Source organism: Notechis scutatus, chromosome 1 (assembly GCF_049901735.1).
Source record: "Notechis scutatus isolate UNSWTSFEM ecotype Mainland chromosome 1, rNotScu1.2, whole genome shotgun sequence".
Classification (NCBI taxonomy): domain Eukaryota; kingdom Metazoa; phylum Chordata; class Lepidosauria; order Squamata; family Elapidae; genus Notechis; species Notechis scutatus.
This window is the reverse complement of record NC_142009.1, coordinates 246,345,485-246,364,650: the sequence shown is the minus strand read 5'-3', so window position 1 is coordinate 246,364,650 and position 19,166 is coordinate 246,345,485. Positions and strand designations below refer to the sequence as shown.

Below are 19,166 nucleotides of genomic sequence, written 5' to 3'. Positions count from 1 at the left end.
ATAATGTTTTATTTATAATGTTTCATTGGATTGCTGTATGCCATCCAGAGTCACTTTCCATGAGACGAGCAGCCATATAAATATGATCAATAAATAAAATATACAAACGTATGTCAAAAGAAATACTTTGTCAGCCCTTCCGGTTTGCTAGCTTTCGGCGGCGGCAGGGATTTGCCACTGTGCGATCCCTGCTGCGTTCACCGCCAAGGTTCCCCCGATCCATTTGGATCTGGGGGATACAGCTGCCCTGTAGAGGCAGCGGAAGATAGGGGGGATCCGGCAAGGGGTTTGGGGGTGCCGCAAACCCCCTCCCCAGCCGGCTAAACTCCCTTTTCCCGAGGCGGAGGAACAGAGGTCAGCAATGGCCGCCACGAAGAAAGCTGCAGCCGGGTAAGCAAGAGCAGGAGGGAGAGAGCTGAAAGAAAAGTGAAAGTTGCTTCTAACTGGGACAAGACGGGAGAAAGTTATTTGGAACCTTGAAAGCTGTTAAGTATCTATTGTTCCTTGCGAGAGTTACAAGCTGGAATACCCTAAAGGGAAAAGTTTTTTTTTTCTTTGTTCGACTCTCCTTCCTAAAGTGACACCGGAAAAAAAAATCTTTTTGGCTGTGAGTGGGAAGGGAGAGTGAAAAAAAATCTGAGCAAAATTTGAAAATAAGGAGAAGATTGCCTAGAATTGCAAAGAGTTTAAAAACTTCCAAAAAATATATTTGAAAAGGATTTGTGATTACTTTAACCCCAGAAAGAGAAAGTCAAGAAGAAGAAGAAGGTATCTAAAAGAAACAGTCTGTTTGGATTGTTTGGTGATTTTGGAACCTTTGGAAATTATTTCTGATTAAATCATCTGGGTGGTTGTTTGGAAAAACTTTTTCTCTACACAATGGCATCATCTATGGATAAATTGGAACTTATATATCAAAAATTTGAAAGAGAAAAACAAGGAGGTGAAGATGGACTTGGCACTATTTTCCAATACTTAGAAATGGCGGTTTATATTTATGTGAAGCAGAATGAGGATGATGGGGATAAAGAAGAAGGAGAAGCCATTTTTGATGAGAAAAGGACTTTGATTGGAGAAGGGAAAAAGCGGAGGTCTTTAAGATCTGGAAAAACAGCCCAAAAAGAGAAGAATAAGGTGGAAAAGGGACATTATGTTAAGAAACAACAGAAAGGGGGAAAGCAGAATAAAAGGGAGGTGGGGAGACAAGGGGTTAAAGAGGACAAGGAGAAGAAGCAAGGGAGAAAGGATGGTGGGGAGCAAGATATTAAGAAGCAAAAGTTTTTCAGAGATAATGGATAAGTCTTATTGTTAATGGGATTCTAGAAGGTACATAAGATTGCATTTTTATATCTGTATTTAGAAGTAATTATAGAAAATTAGAAATAATATGTAGTTTAAAATGTGATAAAATATTTAACATAAACAAGTGAAATTTTTGTTAAGAAAAAGGGAGTATTGTACTGAAATATGATTCAAGATTGTGATGTGGGGGGGTAATAATCGTGGAAAGCATAAGTGTTCCCACAAAGGCATGACATTCAATTGAAATGGATAAAATGTTTAAGATATAAATAATTGTTAATATTAATAATTAGAAGATGGTATATTAGCAAACCTTTTGTGAAATGAGATTTGAAGTAGAAGAAGGAGGAACATTTCAATGAAATATTGAGCTATAATATGTGATGTGGGGGGGGGGGGAATAATTTTGAAAAATAGGGCTCTCATAAAAGCATGTGATTTAATTGAAAAGTAATGAGTTAAATATCTAAGATATGTATGAATATCAATATTAATGAATAGATTTGTATTATTTTTGATAATATAGTATAATTTTAGAATGTACCAGACAGAATCCCAATGTAGGTTATGTATTTTATATTAAGTACTATAAATATAGGGGAAAAAGACAAAGGCATCATACTCCATATAGTGTATAGGAGAAGTACTTCTTCTTTTTTTTTTAAAGAAGAAAAATAAATGATTGGCTGGAATAGAACAGACAAAGAATAATAAATATTACGATATGAATTGAGAGGAGATAAAAAAATAAAAATGAAATAAAATTGAGAAAATTTAAAGGAGAGGAGAAGTTATATAGAAAATTGAAAATGTTAAGAAGATATGAAATGGTATGTAAAATGAATATGAAATTGAACTTGTGTCTGTACCAAGAGTTTTAACCCGGGACTAAGCAACTTTCAGAAAAGAGATTTTTTATACTTTTATGTTTTGTGTTTATGTGTATTGTTTGTCTTGAAAAATAAAACTTGTTTTTTTTAAAAAAATACTTTGTCAGAAGAAACAGTAAATAAACTTCTAATGAACATATTGGTGAAAGAACTACCGGTAACTGCAGACTCTTGAACAGCTTTGTCCCAGCTTAAATCAATCTATACAACACAGGATTCATGCTCTTTCAAACGATGTCTAAAATGTTCTCATATGCGCTGACAAGCACTATGGAATGCACCAGTCAAGTGTTACACTGGCATATGCCTCTGCAGAAACCAGGGAGCTAGTTTCTCCTACATGACCATAAAGTGTCTCCAAATTTGCTATGGAGGACAGTTCCCAGCAAAGCAGGAACAACTTACCTCCTTTGTAGTTAAGTTGGCCTCCTCGGGATGGGCTTTTCAGAAGGCGTTGAGGAGAGCGTTCGGACTTTTCTGTTTTCAGGAGGAATTATATTTTCCATCTCAATTGGGATGGTTGGGATTCAAAGAAGGGCATTTATGATGGGCTCGTGTATGTTTTTGACTTGTAAACCATCCTCAGTCAATCCAGTTGGACGATTTGTGCATTTATTTCATAATCGTTATTATCACAGTATTAAAATGGCATATTTTTCTTTTTTTTTAAATTCATCCCAGATGCAGTCATGTCATAAATGTTTAATAATATAAAAACGAGTAAAAATTGTTTCATTTCAAATATTTTATTATAAGTACAAAGCTGATTCTTTCAGCTTCGTAATAGTTGCATGAAGGAATAACATAGTGCCACCTTTTTCTCACGGGCTGCTTGCCTCATTTCACAGCACGAAACTGGGTTAATGCAGCAGCATCAAAAGGATATATGTAAACAATAGCATAGAAGATCTGAGATCCCATTCAGTTGCTTAAGAAGGCCTCTTGGACAATTTGTAGCTAGAGGAGTATTAGAAGGAAGCAAATGAATCTGACAGCTCCCTTTTAAATGTCTATAAATTGGATAAAAGTTATAGAGATTGTCTGTGAAATCACAGACTTAAAACACATTATTGCTAATAAATTGTTCTGTGATAAGTGCAGAGAAGGAAGTAAGTAAATTCAATTGTTATCTTCCATCTCTCTGGTCCGCCTGCTTGCCTTGGCTATCTAATTATTATTGATCTGTCTGATAAATGAATGGAAGGACATGGCTGAATCGGGGTCATGGAAACAGTGGTAAAGACCTAAACTGGCATTAGCAAATCTGTGGATTTAGTAGGTCTATTATAGCAGTGAGCTTCTTGTTAAAGAGACACTAATTTACCATAATATTTTTGTTGATCAGTGGCCAGATGGCATAAGAAATGTCCCCTGTTGTTAGAGAATTAACTGTGATCTTTGTAAGCAACAAAGAGGGACATTTTCCTGTTGGATTTGTTTATATCAGCAGTAGAACCATTCTGTATTTGGGGGGGTCTGTATTCTGTTCTTTTTCTCTTGCCTGTATACTACGATATATGGGCAAAAAAGCAATAAAATGAAATGAAAAGTTCAGGGGAGTAGAGAACATTTGGCCCAATTGATTGATACAGTAAGTCATTTTTTAAAGTAACAATATATTTTCCCTATATTTTGGCAAGGTTTTGCATAACTTATTGTACCTCATTTAAATAAACTGATGTGTGAACGTTGTCTTATTGAATTACAGAAATAAAATGCTGCCTAGACAAGGTAAAAGATGAGGATTGTTTTTGTTTCCAGATTTATTGAAGAATGATGGGAAAAGATATAAAATTAACACACCAAATGTATTTATGAGAAAAAAATGGCACTTTAACTATACAACAATAATGGATGACCAGGCTCTTATGTCCTTCTATCTGTCTTAAATAACTTTAGTAATATTAATGCAATGGCTGCTGTCTGTCCTGTATAGTGGCTTTCTCTTGGTTCTGCACATATCAACATGTTCCATAATAAGCACTTAACTTGCTGATCCCATCATATAGCAATAGCACTTAAGACTTATATACCACTTCATAGTATTTTTATTACAGCCCTCTCTAACCAGTTTAGAGTCAGCATATTGCCCCCAACAATCTGGGTCCTCATTTTATCGACGTCAGAAGCATGGAAGGCTGAGTCAACCTTGAGCCTGGTGAGATTCAAATTCCTGGCAGTGGCCAGTTAGCCTACAATACTGCAACACCATGGCTCCCTAATCATATATTACATAGAGCCACCATAAGGGCCACAACTACTCTTAAGAATCGACAAAATGTTCATTTTCCCGGAGTCCTCTGAAACATGCATTCCATATACCCTTTGAACAACCCCTTTATTAATTTGCCAAATTCAATGGATTCCAGAATAACTGAATTTCATTTGAGAATGAATTGCATTATGGACAGGAAATGCATATGGACAGCCCCGTTAATTTATATAGCATCAACTTCATTTTGATAGCTAAATTATATTATGTATCCTCGTCTACTTTGCAGCCTAAAATTTCATGGAAGCTTCCGTTCTATTTAAGAACTAACCCTAACCCCAAACAGTTGTAATAATGTTAACTTCCATTTTCTTAATTCTCTGCTAACACAGTCAATGGTTGTGCTGGACAGGAGTTAAGGAAGCTGAAGTCTAGTTAATCTCTGGCAAGAGGCGAAGGTGGGGAAAATTGATCCATGTAGCTTTTGGCAGCATTTCCTAAGCAAAAATAACTACTCTCTCCCAAAGAATGAAGACTTTGAACTAGAACAAGAAAAATAATTATGTGAAAGAGCCCAAAGGCATTTGTCCAAACGACAACTGGACTTTCTTGGTGTGTGTGTGTGGGGGGGTCTGTTAGGTATAACATTGATACCAAATATGGTTTGGGTGAATAAATATATAAAACTTAGATATCATGGTTTAAGTGCTTATCACTTTAAGCACAATGTTGCAGGCAATTAGCCGATTAAGGGTGCGGTTAGAAGTTACAATATAAGGAAGCATTAGAAGCTGGAAAGCTTACTGTGACTAACTGTGAATACTGTTTGTACTGTGCCTGTGACCGAGATGATCCTGTCTGCTACTGTTTGCTGATTTACTGCGAAATTCAACTGTTCTACTGTTTGAGCGTCTTGCTGAATATCCAGCGTTTGTTTCTCTGGAGAGAGGCACCGGAGGAGGAGAAGATATCTTTATCGGCTGATAAAGATATTGTAAGGACTCTTAATTTGGACTGTAATAGTGAGTCTTACTGGATGGAAATATAGTGAATGACAAATGGACTGAATGACAATGCTTTAAACTCTAAATGGATTAAAAACTATTTAAACTACAAACAGTGTTTGTGTTCAGTGTGTGTATACTCTGGGGCCCTTCCACTCTCGTTTGGCTGCCTGGCTTGACTACTGCTGCAATACTCTGCTAGGGGTTAATCCCCAAACACTAACATTGGTTATGGGCCCAGCAGCATAGTCTAACTAACCAGGATATAGCAGAGAGAGTTGGTGTGAGTTGCACATTACTGTAAAAACAAACTGTTTTAATTAGTTTAAAATAGTCAAAATATCTGAAGAGTAATGGCACAAGTAAATTTGTCACAACTGTCCATGATATCCAGGCTGGATGGTACAAACTATGTTTCATGGTCAATGAAATGTAGTTTACTTCTACGCAGAGAAGGTTTGTGGGACATTATAGCAAACCCACCAGATGTGAGTAGCTGGGATCCTGCTGATGATGATGATAATGAAAAGTTACAAGACTTTAAACTGAAAAATGAGCAGGCTTTATGCATCATAGGACTGACTCTCTGTGATCAGCAGCTTGTCCATATTCGTGGAGAAGAAAATGCTGCAAACTGCTGGGAGAACCTCAGGAAGATTTATGTTCGGGACAGTGTAGGAGCACATATAAATCTTACACGGAAGCTTTTTCGAACGCATCTTCAGAGGAATGGAGATATGTTAGTTCATTTAAACTGTATGAAGAGCATTTTTCAAGAATTGCAAGAAAAAGAGCTTATATTTAATGAACTGCAACAAGTCTACATCATATTATCTTCATTAGATCAAAGCTATGATGACTATGTGACTTCGTTAGAGGTATTGCCAAAAGAAAGCCTCTCATTAACCGACATAACAGGCAGGCTATTAGAAGAAGCCAGAAGAAGGCGTGAGCGTGACGAGCTGAGAGAAGATAAGAAAGAAGAGAAATGATCTTCAAAGCTTGAAAGAAACCAGCTTAGCAAAATACTGTACATGGAAGAAAAGAATTTATCTTCAACAGCATACACAATTAAAAATGTTTTAATTGTGGAGGAAGAGGACATTTGGCAAGTTTCTGCAAAAAGGGAAAAAGCCAGAATGTAAAAAAGCCAAAGAAAGCATTTGAACTAGCCATGTTTAGCAACTCTGATGTGAAGAATGATCTATGGGTGGTTGACAGTGGCGCATCCCACTGCATCACAAGAGATAAGACAAAATTTATAAAAATGTCTACAAGCTCTCAACATATATCTCTTGCTAACGGCTGGAATCTGAAAGCGAAAGGTGAAGGTCTTGCACATTGTCCGTGCATAAACCAGGATATAAAAATGTTGTATGTACCGCAACTAAAGTTTAATTTGCTTTCAGTAAGGGTATTAGATAAATTAGGTTATGTAATTACTTTTAAGGATAATAATTGCATAATTGAAAAAGATAACAAAAGGGTAACTGCAGCTTTAAATGGAACATTATATGTCTTAGATAGTAGTAAGAAAGGGGAGGCACAGACTGTATTTAATAATATAAAGCCTCATAATGAATGTATCCATTTATTGCATAGGCGTTTGGGGCATGTAAATTTTAAAATGCTAAAACGTACAGTTGAGTTATCTAAAGGAATAAGGTTAAAACCTTGTGATAAATATTTGCGTTGTAATGTTTGCTGTGAAGATAAGAGCAAAGTATTGCCTGCAAATAGGCTAAATGGTTTCAAAACAAAAGAACCTTTAGAAGTAGTATTTGCAGACATAATAGGTCCAAAGAAACCCAGTATGGAGGGTGCTAGATATATACTGAGCATTATGGACCATTATTCTAGATATGGGTTTTGCTATTTAATGAAAAGCAAAACTGAAACATATCAACATTTTTTCAATTGGCTTAAGTTTGCTGAAAGAAAGTCTAAACGGCAACTGATAACCCTGGTGACAGATAATGGTACGGAATTTATTAATAACAAATTCCAGAACAGACTTAAGGTAGCTGGAATAGAACATAAGAAGTCTGCTCCATACAGGCCAGAACACAATGCATTCATAGAGAGAAGAGGCCAAACACTACAGGCAATGGTTAGAACAATGTTAAATGATTCTGGGCTACCTGATTATTTGTGGGGGGAGGCTACAATGTGTGCTAATAACATATTGAACAACGTTGTTAACACAACAACAGGTGAAATACCATTCACCAGGTGGCATGGCAGGAAACCTGACCTAAGTTACCTGCACACATTTGGTGCACCAGCATGGGTGCATATTCCTGCACAACTCAGAAAAAAAGGGCAACATAGAGCTAAACGATTTTTCTTCGTTGGTTATCAGACAAACCATAGGGCATATAGATTTTGGGAGAAAGGCACATCTAAAGTGTTATGTAGTGCTAGTGCCCAATTTCTAGAACATGAAGGATGGGAGAAATTAGAACAGGATACCAATAAAGATGTAATTATTGAATCCTATAGAAATCCCATTAGTTATCCCTGTAACTTTAAAAATAAAGTAAAGAGACAAATACAGGATGAAATAGTGCCCATAAAGGAAGAAACAGATTCAATAGCTGAACAGGATGAGGAAGATGAACAGGTAGTAGTTCAACAAAGTCCTCCTGTAAGCCCTGTAATTCCCAGAAGAACTACACGTGTATCTAGACCGCCTGATAGGTACCAGGCTAACACAGTGTGCCAGATTAATCAAGTTCCTAATTCTGTAGAAGAAATAAAAAAGTATCCTACTAAGGAAAAAGAAAGTTGGTATGTAGCAATGAATAAGGAACTGAATTCATTAAGAGATATGAAAGTGTATGAGAATGCCAAATTACCTGTAGGTAAGAAGTCCATTGGCTGCAAATGGATATTTAAGGTAAAAACAGATAAAGATGGTAATTTAATCCATAAGGCAAGGTTAGTAGCCCAAGGTTTTAGGCAGAATGCCAATGACTACGATGAGGTGTTTGCACCTAGTCTTAAGGCAGCAACCTTGAGGGCAGCTTTAGTGTGGGCAGCTAGTAAAAACTATATAGTTAACCATCTAGATGTGGAAACTGCTTACTTGCACGCCCCATTAAAACATACTATTTATATGAAAAAACCTGTTGGTATTAAAAGTGAAAATAAGAATAATAATGATTGTTGGTTGTTAAAGAAAAGCCTCTATGGTCTTAAACAATCAGGCTATGAATGGAACCAGTATATTGTAAAGGAACTAAACAATATAGGATTTAAAGCTGGTTTAGCCGATCCATGTCTGTTTAAGAGGGAGACAAATGGGAAAATATCATTATTATTGTTTTTCACTGATGATATTGCATTGATAACTGAAACTAATGATGAAGCAAATAAAATAATAGCATCATTAGGAAAGAGAATAAAGATCAAGCAATTAGGGGAGATAAAGAAATATCTCGGTTTAAATATAAAGAAAACACGGAAAGGTTTTAAGATATCTCAGGAAGATAAGATAAGCAAATTGCTAAAAGATTATAAGATGGAGCTTTGTAAGCCGGCTAAGACTCCAATGAGTCAGGAGTTTAGCAACACTGATGAACAAAGCCCGGAGTTTGATAAGGTGATTTATCAATCATTAATTGGTAGTTTGACTTATATAAGTAATTGGTCTAGACCAGATATTTCGTACTGTGTGAATCAGTTGGCTAGATTCAATTCTGCACCGTGTGAAAGACACTGGATTGCAGCTAAGAGGATATTAAGATATCTTAAAAAGACAATGAATTATTCATTGTATTTAGAGCCAAAAGGTGATTTAATTCTGAGTGCTTATGCAGATGCTAGTTTTGCATCAGAAAGAGACACTAGAAAGTCGACTTCAGGAACAGCCATAATGCTGGGTAAGACATTAATAGGCTGGAAGTCAATAAGACAACAGCATATAAGTTTGTCTACTATGGAGGCAGAATTCTCCTGTTTATCTCTGTTATGTACAGAATTAATAATGTATAAACAAATGTTAATTGATATAGGTATAACTGTGGATTATCCTATAATTATACATGAAGATAATCAGGCAGCAATTCAAATGGCCACAAATATTGCAGTAAAAACAAGGAGCAAACATACAGATCTAAGATACCTAAACGTGAGACAATCTGTAAGAAGATGATTCAGCTAGAGTACTGTATGTCGGAGGACAATTTAGCTGATAATTTTACTAAAGCCCAAGGTGCCAGTAAGCACCAGGAGAGTTGTGAAAACTATGGGATTAGATTGTAAGGTATTATATATTTATTTCACCCAAAAGGGGAGTATGTTAGGTATAACATTGATACCAAATATGGTTTGGGTGAATAAATATATAAAACTTAGATATCATGGTTTAAGTGCTTATCACTTTAAGCACAATGTTGCAGGCAATTAGCCGATTAAGGGTGCGGTTAGAAGTTACAATATAAGGAAGCATTAGAAGTTGGAAAGCTTACTGTGACTAACTGTGAATACTGTTTGTACTGTGCCTGTGACCGAGATGATCCTGTCTGCTACTGTTTGCTGATTTACTGCGGAATTCAACTGTTCTACTGTTTGAGCGTCTTGCTGAATATCCAGCGTTTGTTTCTCTGGAGAGAGGCACCGGAGGAGGAGAAGATATCTTTATCGGCTGATAAAGATATTGTAAGGACTCTTAACTTGGACTGTAATAGTGAGTCTTACTGGATGGAAATATAGTGAATGACAAATGGACTGAATGACAATGCTTTAAACTCTAAATGGATTAAAAACTATTTAAACTACAAACAGTGTTTGTGTTCAGTGTGTGTATACTCTGGGGCCCTTCCACTCTCGTTTGGCTGCCTGGCTTGACTACTGCTGCAATACTCTGCTAGGGGTTAATCCCCAAACACTAACAGGGTCCCCCGTGAAAATATTTTGCTTTTCATCTCCAAGAACCTTCAGTTCATCGAAGCTTCTCAACCAGGCTTCTTGGAAAACATTTTCAAGGAAAAAATGAAGCGGCAAGCATTTCCACAATAGGTTTGGCATTCCTTATAATGCTGAACGTGTCACAGCCTCTCCAGTGGTGAGATTCAAATTTTTTTTTACTACCGGTTCTGTGGGCGTGGATTGGTGAGTGTGGCAGGGGAAGAATACTGTAAAATCTCCAGTCAGAGGAAGTATTTGCCAGTTTTCTGAACTACTCAAAAGTTTCGCTTACCCGTTCTCCAGAACTAGTCAGAACCTGCTGAATACCACCTCTGAGCCTCTCCCTTTCTCTGTTGGTGGACTTTGGTAGAACTTGCTTTGTAGGTTAACTTTATGGAATGAGAATGAAAAACTTCCAACTCAACAGATTTTGCTGAACCAAAATTCCTAACAGCCATACTCGGCATGGCCAATCATGACTTTAATCTTACATCCTTATAAATATCAGGGGCCAAAACTCACGGCAGAGAATAGCCGGAATATATTGTATCAGTCACCACATTATCACTCTTTAGGGAAAATGTGAACCAAGTAATACTATTATCTATATTTTTACATAGTGTTTACCAGTTTCTTCATCTCTTAGTTCATTTGATCAAATCATTCCCATCTTCTTGGTTTGCTATTCCTGGCTAACAACAAATGAAAATTACTTCTTTTAGAGCTCCTTAAAATTATTCAAGAGTGAAAATACAAGAATGCTACATGCCATTTTTTTTTCATGTAAGATAGCAATATCAAAAACTGGTGTTATCATTTCTACCGTGTTTCCAAATTAATAATCAAAACATATAGGATACTAAAATACAGCAGATTTTATGTGGCTTTGCTGTTTGTTAAATATTCTCGGCAACTGGAGTTTGAACAGAAATAATTGCAACCTTCTAAATGGTACAGGTAATCCTTGACTTACAACTGATTGCTTACTAACAGTTTTAGAGGGTTACTTATGACTCGGATTTGAAGTTCCAACAGTTGCCTCCTCCTCATGCCTACGAGCAAATTTGGCCCATAGCAAATCTTTTGCAAAGTTTGCTAAATGACCACTGCAAAAAAGGTGATAAAATCAGGTCAGTCATGTGGGTGACCCAATGTATGACTGTCAAGACATACAACTGTAGTGGGCAGGCTCCATTATGGTCATAACTTGAGGACTACTTGTACTTAACTACAGCTTTCAGCTGTCCTAGCAGGATGGGAGATCTATATAGGGTGGGAGATCTGGGTCAGAAGATATCTGCAGACCCTTCACATCCTGGACATAGTTTCAATTCCTCCCCTTGCAATGCTACTTATAGGGCACTGCATGCCAAAACTAGACACAAGGACAGTTTTTTCCCTCCATGCAATCACTCTGCTGAACATCTAATTTGTACAGCGCTGTCTAATGTCTATTCCAAAGGTGCTTTTTCAAAAGGCAAATGGACTTTTATTTTTCTTGAAAAAGCATCTTTGGGACAACCATGAGCTGGATGACTGAAAATCTCCACTGAGGTCTAATCTCTATTTTATTTATGGATGTAGTGTGGTTGTACTAGTATTATTTATCCTTATTATCTTCTTCACTCCCCCCTTTTATTGGTATTATTATTATGAGTACTATTCTGTTGCTTTACTTGTACACTGAGTGCTTTTGTACCGGAGACAAATTCCTTATGTGTCAAATGACACATGGCTAAATGAAAGTTAAATTCAAGTCTATTCCTAATAGGAAATGATGGGAATTGTAGTTGAGTTATATCTGCCCATATGCACCCTTTGTACCTCTGACATAGAGGTTTGGATTGGAAATGGGCATTCGAGGAATATTTTAAAAGAAATTTAGGTAATTTATAATTTGAAATTAAATCCCACAGATGCTTAAATCCAACTTTTCAGGATTACCGTAATACAATCCTCTACCAAAATGCTAATACTGAACTCAAAAGGATTTCAGAAAACAGATTTGTCAAAAGCTGTAATAAAATGGACCACTCTGAACAGATGATAATGACTATTACATGCCACAAGCAGATCATTTTATTCCAGGAGGGCTCTTGTACAGTATTGCAATTTGGCCACATTACAAAGCTATAATTTATTTAGGTACCTGTAGCAATTTTCAAATGAAAAAAAAAAACTTTTAAAATTTAGAATTTTACTAAAAGAAGTATGTACATAAAAGAGTTTGCTAGCCAGAATGAGAGTCTGTAGACCCATTCTTTACATCACTTCAGAAAGTACCAGAACACCTAGCAAGACCAGGCAAGGCAGGACAAGCTACAGTCTTCCACCCAAATCAGAGGACTTCAAGCCGTTTATTTCAGGTGGTTCAAGGGAGCATCACTGGATGCAATGTTACCATTTGGACCATTTAGTTCATTTCAGATCATATGTACATTTCAACAAAATAAACTTTTAAACGCACTATTTTACTTTATTTATTAAATTTATATGCCGCCCATCTTCCTGATAGGGCGACTTGGGGCAACCTACAGAACATAAGTATGCAGCTTAGTTATTGCCAAATGTGGTACTTGAGGAGCTCACGTACGCTAAAGGAACACTAGGCTCTAGTGAATGGGTTGTTCAGTAGAAAAATGTTGTAGGGAAAGTTTCACGACTTTTCTTCCTAAAGTATAGCTATGCATGTTTTAAAATCAATTTGGAGGTATAAATGATGGTTGCCTAATCCTTAGGCTCAGAGGGATATGTATTTACAAAGGAGTTTAAAAGAACCGGGCTGCAGCTGACATTTAATCACTATCATCAGATCCACGATATGAGCCTCGTTCGGAAGCCTCGTTGTTGGAAGCCTCTGGCTCAGACTCATTAGCCGAGCCCTCATTCTCAGAGACTCTCTCTGAATCTCTGTCAGAATCAGGACTGCGGGAAGCTGGGCGAGATTCGTTCTCAGAACCACCGGACTGACTTCTTCCTGACTGCACAGACTCATTCTCCGACGGCTCTGAATCAGACCGTCTTCTCTTTCTCACTGAACCATCACTGTCTGAGTCTTCATCCGAAGGGCGGGCACTGGATCGCCTGGGACTGCCTCCCTCGCTGCCAGACTTGATACTGTTGTCCATATCACTGTCAGACACAACATTTTTGTTACGCTGCTGCTCGGCATCATCTGAGTCACTGTTGCTGTTCCTGGCATTGCTGTTCAAGCAAAGAAGAGAAAATAAAATGCAAACATCTGAAGCAGAACATTAAGCTACGTAAGAAATACTACCAGTTCCTGGGAGTTATGTTAATTTTGTCCAGCATAATAGATCTTATGCCAAGAAAATTAGATGAAATATCATTTGTGAGAATTTGTTCTTGTATACTGAGACTGTCCTTAAGCTGTTACCTCTATAGTTTTTGAGGTGTCAGCTTACACCTTTTCATATAATTTTGTAGCTAGGAAACAAAGTACTGATTAACTACATTGATACATTTTCAGGAAGTTTAACTGTGCATAACTGCACTTAAGATATTACTGAAATATTTTGAATAAAACCATCTCAAATATGAAAGATCATTTCTGATCTGGAGACAGAGTTTAACCTCAAAATACTTCCCAAATGTTCTAAATGGCTATCTTTGGAGTGCAAATCAGCTGCTTCCCATCAGAAGTAGGATATTTCTTGAATCAAAATGTTTTGCATGTCGTTAGTGATTTTGGTGTGTTTTCCACATAGATACAGAATTATCCCCATGCACAAAATCAGGATTAAGTACAATGAGCATGAAGGCCAAACAGAAACTGTACCTCTTTAAATTTCCTTCCTTAGCCTAATACTTCTTTACGTCAAAATTGGAGGTTCCCAATAAAGAAGTGTTAAATGTTACCAACATTTACAGGTAATCCTCCCTCAACTATCACAATTAGGATTGTCAATTCCATTAAGTGACATGAATATTAAACAAAACACCATGTGACTGTACCCACTTATGACATCTGTTCTGCTACAGTCATTAAGCAAATTTCCTGTAGTCTTTAAGTGCAACATCACATTATCATGCCAGCTTCCCAATGACTTTGTTGGAAGCCAGCCGTGAAGGTTGCAGTTTGATCTAGTCGTAAAAGCACCAGACTAGAAAGTAGGAGATTGTGAGTTCAATTCCTGCCTTAACCATAAAAGCCATCTGGATGACTTTGGGCCAATACACTCACTCAGTCCAACCACCTCATAGGGAAGTGTTGTGAGGAAAATAGGAGGAGGAAAGTGTACTGGATATGTTTGCTATCTTGAGTTATTTGTAAAAATAAAGGTAGGATATGAATAAATAAAATGGCAATCAAATAACTGTGGGATATTACAACCATTGTAAATGACTGCCAGTTGACAAATGTCTGAATTTTGATCACATGACTGTGGAGGATGCTGAGGACTGGTTATAAACCTAACTTTCAACATAAATTTGAATGGTCACTAAACAGGGCAGTGGTTAATCAAGGACTAACTGTACCCATGAAGACACAGAAAACACTAATAGATTTTGTGTTTTTCATGAGAAATATAAAACACTATATCAAGAGGAAACATAATAAGACTCACTTGGTTTACCTGGATTTTTAAAAGGTTTCTTAATCTTTCATAATTTAGTTCTATTACTGTTCAATTAAATGTTATTTAGGACTAGGATGTATTCACTTCGTATTTTTCACAGTTTTGAAATGGAGAAGAAAATACTATGTTACCCGTGACTCCATTTTTATCAGAATAAATCAATCACTAATGCCTTCCTATGGGGGAAAATGTACATACCCATCATCAGCAATTTTGAGTTTATCTTCATCAGATGAGTCTTCGCTTGATGAAATGATGGCTTTAGATTTGATTTTTCCCTTCATTGAAAGAGGCAAGCGTTCTGGCTTGGACTACAGATAGGGGAAAAAATATGATAGAACTTGTGAAGAAAATTGACTTTCAGCTCTTTAATTTAAAAAAAACACCTATTAAATATTCCTATTACAGAAGCTTATGGTGGAAAATTAAAAAAATTCAGATATAAGGTGGCTATGCATTTCTCTTTCTATCCACGTCTTATTAAATTAAAGTTGATCTCATAGGTCTAGGATATAAAAGTAATTTCCAATTGCTAAAGACTGAATTAAAAAACTATGGACAAAAACTTCAAACTTTCAAGAAACTGCTAAACTCTGTCATAACAAAGAAGGTTGTTATATGCTGTGAGCCTGGAGGTGCCAGGATACACATGAATATCTCCTATACTGTACCTATCTGACTACCACCTCCATGTGACTTTTTGTATTAAAAATGTTTCAAATTAAAAAACAAATAGCAATAGCACGTAGACTTAACTAACATTTCACAGAGCTTTCCAGCCCTCTCTAAGTGGTTTTACAGAGTCAGCCTATTGCCCCCAACAATCTGAGTCCTCATTTTACCGATCTCAGAAGGATGGAAGGCTGAGTCAACCTTGAACTGGTGAGATTTGAATTGCCAAATTGCAGCCAGCAGTCAGCAGAAGTAGCTTGCAGTACTGTATATTCTAACTACTGTGCCACCACAAAACAAGAACCAAAAGCTGTTATCTTGGAAGAAATAAGCTCCAATTTTCCATATCTTCATTTCTAAATTAATTTAATTTTAATTAATTAAAAGATGGGGGAAGGAGACAATAGGAATAACATTAAAGGAAGATCTGGCTAAAGGATCTGACCTCCCTTATACTATTTGAAGGAGCCTGAATAGGTTGAGAGTTGGGAGTGCCTTAATGTAAAACCAATAAGCTCAAGTGGAGGCGGATAACACCATGCTTATGTGATACGGAGAGACACAGAGCCTGGCCCATCTGCTGGTACATTTGATCTAGACATGGAAGAAGATGAATTTCTAAAGAATCCTGAACCTTGGTTAGAAACTACAAATGAATGAGGATGTAAGTGCTCTGAAAGAAAGCATGTCAATCTATCAGATAAAGGTAAGCAAAGAAACAAAGAGGCTCAAGGCGGTTGCAGACCCCATATTTTAGTAAACCAGTGTTTTAGAACGGTGTTACATCTCCCACTGGAGCCATTTCGTGAATGGACAAGCCTCTTCTCTCATCAGCCCTTTTATAACATGCCCTTATAACGCTACAAATTATGTTCATTAGCCTAGAAAAAGTGGGGACCTCCAGCTAAGGTCGACGCTAAGATGCTTCAGAGTCTTCAGTTTAGTTCAAATAGAAAAAAAGTGAAGCAATGCTATGTGCAAGCAAGGATGGGTACTTCCAGTGCTTTCTAGGACACCTTAAAGTAAAGATTTTTAATCAGACACAAATAGCATTTAATGAAATAGTTATAAATCATACCATTCTTCTCTTCTCAGTTTTGGCTGGGCGGCGCTTCTTCTGTCTAGGTGCAGTGTCATTTTCATCATCATCAGTATCCCCATCTCCTTTTTGAGATCTTGAGAAAAACACATACCCAAATAATCAACAAAGTTCTATAAACACCGTGTCCTAATCAGATCTCTACAAAAAAAAACACCCTACCGATTCTTCACTTTTTCTCATGTAAACATTTTCCATAAATAGTTCCAGAAGTTTACATTAAAATTACTTAACAATATAGACAAACATAATGAGTATCTGTTGTGGTTCGCCGGCAGCAGATGCAGACGGCTGAGGTTTCTTGACAGCGAGGACTCAAGACGAGAGGTCTGCGTGTGATGCAGGGATGGGGCCAGGACTATCAGAGAGTGGGGTGCAGCCTTCGGAGGTTGTGGAGTCTGGCAGCAGTGATGAAGAGGATCCCGGGGAGCTTGTGCTCAGTGTGTACAGGGCTGCTCCACGGAAAGAGCAGCTGAAGCAGCATGGGCGACTCGGGAGTAAGGCTGGAAGGTGATGGCCCCTCCCACAAGGGGTAAAAGCCAGCCTTTGGGGTTGGCTTCTTTGCAGGAAGCAAAGAAGTTATTTCTACTCAGAGCCCTCGTTGAAGCCCTGCTTACTCTGATTTGTTGTTTTTTTTTTTTTTGAAATTTCTGAGTTTGGATATTTATCTGCAATTAGTCTTTGGTTCTTGGCAGCCTTTTGCAACCTTGAAAGGGCTTGCTCTTATCTGGGACAATTAGTTTTGAATGACTCTTGGCTGTGAATGAACAGAATTCACAGTGCCGCATTTAAAAGGTTTGCTTTTATACATACTTCGTGTTTGTTTGATTTGAACAAGGCTTGGGTCAGAAAAGTATCATATGATTGGTCTCATGTTTTTTTTTAAAGCTCATTGCAGATCTAATTCTTGAAATGATTTCAAATGATTTTTTAAACATAAAACAGCAATTAAAAACTTGTGTTTACACATTTACAATAGCAAAAAAAAAAAAAAGAGACACTTGTAAACACCAGTGAATAATAATGCCAGAAACTGCACTTCACATGCCATGGCTAGGCTCTGAATGTTTCTATGAGTACACATCAAGGCTTCTTTGGTTCCCCACTATCAAAAACTGCTCTTTTCTGAGTTTAAGCAGTGTAGAATCAGGCAGCAAGGCAGGTTAGAGCAGTAATGGAAAAAAAAGGAATCAAACTTCCCAATGTGAATTATCAAATTCACTGTGTACACCCTCATTTCCCTCCAAAGGATTTCACCTTCGTCGCTTCTTCTTTTTCTTCTCTCCATCCTCTTCTTCGCCATCTTGTTCACTGCCACTGCCCTTCCTCCTCTTTTTCTTTCTGGATACTGGAAGGTCTTCGTCACTGTCATCATTGACAAACTCATCAAATTCTCCAGTTTTTCTGGAACGCTGTCACAAAAATCATAAGCCACAATGCATTGCTATTTTTAGATGAAAATCCTCTGCTTAATCAAGCATTTTGGAAGTGAGTTATCCTCTAGTTTAAAAGAATACAGATTTAGAAAAGTTCACACTTAATTTATGGTTTTTTTTTAATCCTTCCTTTCAGAATTGTTATTCTTAGGATTCACATTATGCAAACACAGATTAACACAAATCACAAACTGGGGGGAAAAGAGTAAAATAATCCAATTGGTCTTTAATCTTCTAACACTACTTTTGCTAACTAATACTAACATCCGTCAGTCATTTGAGCACCTCAAATTTAAAGTGATGGAAAAACAAAACAAAAAACATAAAATACTAGAATGTTAAAATTAAACATAGAGAACTATGGAATCTAGACTTTAAAAAAAGATGGAGGAAAGTATTGCTGCTTTTCTTAGAAATGTTGTATTTTAAGAGATTCTCAAAAAAGATCAAGAGGCATAGAATACAACCAATCTGGTAAATTATGTAGTAATCAAATGGAATAAAGCACAGGATAATTAGATGAAGAGACTAATAATTTCATATAGAACGCTATCAGAAAATATGTGAGCATCTGAACATGTAGAGAATATATGAATATAGGAAATCAAATGATAGATCACACAACACTGAATTATACTAGTGCAAAATAAAAAATGAAATGTTTTGAGCAATTATTATAAAAGTGAAAATTAATACAAATCTTCAGCCTACTTTCTCCTATTATCTCAGAGATCTGATGTTAATGCTCATTTTGATTACCATTTTAATAGCAATTAAAGGAAATGATATGAATGGAAAAAACTAGTAAACATTCACACAGATGGAGTTAAGGAGTTAGGTTTTCTTAACATGTTTATCAAGGAGGCAAGGAACATGATGTATCATTTTGAGAGAGCAGAAAAGACACATTGCATTATTTGAATCAGTAGATGCTTGGAGAGGTAGTTGACCAAACTCATAAATAAATGAGAAAGGCCTAAAGAAGAGTCTTGATTCGACAATAATATGCCTGATTATTGTCAGAGGGACACAAGGAAGA

At 36.8% G+C, this 19,166-nt stretch overlaps 1 protein-coding gene across 1 annotated transcript in view; it reads right to left on the bottom strand.

Annotated features, from left to right (window-relative positions):
- Positions 1–12,380: 12,380 nt before the first annotated feature.
- The window catches only part of CTR9 (CTR9 component of Paf1/RNA polymerase II complex), a 29,808-nt gene continuing 23,022 nt past the window's right edge, over positions 12,381–19,166 (bottom strand). The window contains exons 20-23 of the mRNA XM_087959888.1: positions 17,949–18,107; positions 16,671–16,767; positions 15,119–15,231; positions 12,381–13,523 (exon numbers count right to left, since the gene is read on the bottom strand). Of these exons, the coding sequence (XP_087816014.1) occupies positions 13,115–13,523; positions 15,119–15,231; positions 16,671–16,767; positions 17,949–18,107 (778 nt within the window). The 3' untranslated portion in view covers positions 12,381–13,114. The remainder of the gene's footprint in view (positions 13,524–15,118; positions 15,232–16,670; positions 16,768–17,948; positions 18,108–19,166) is intronic.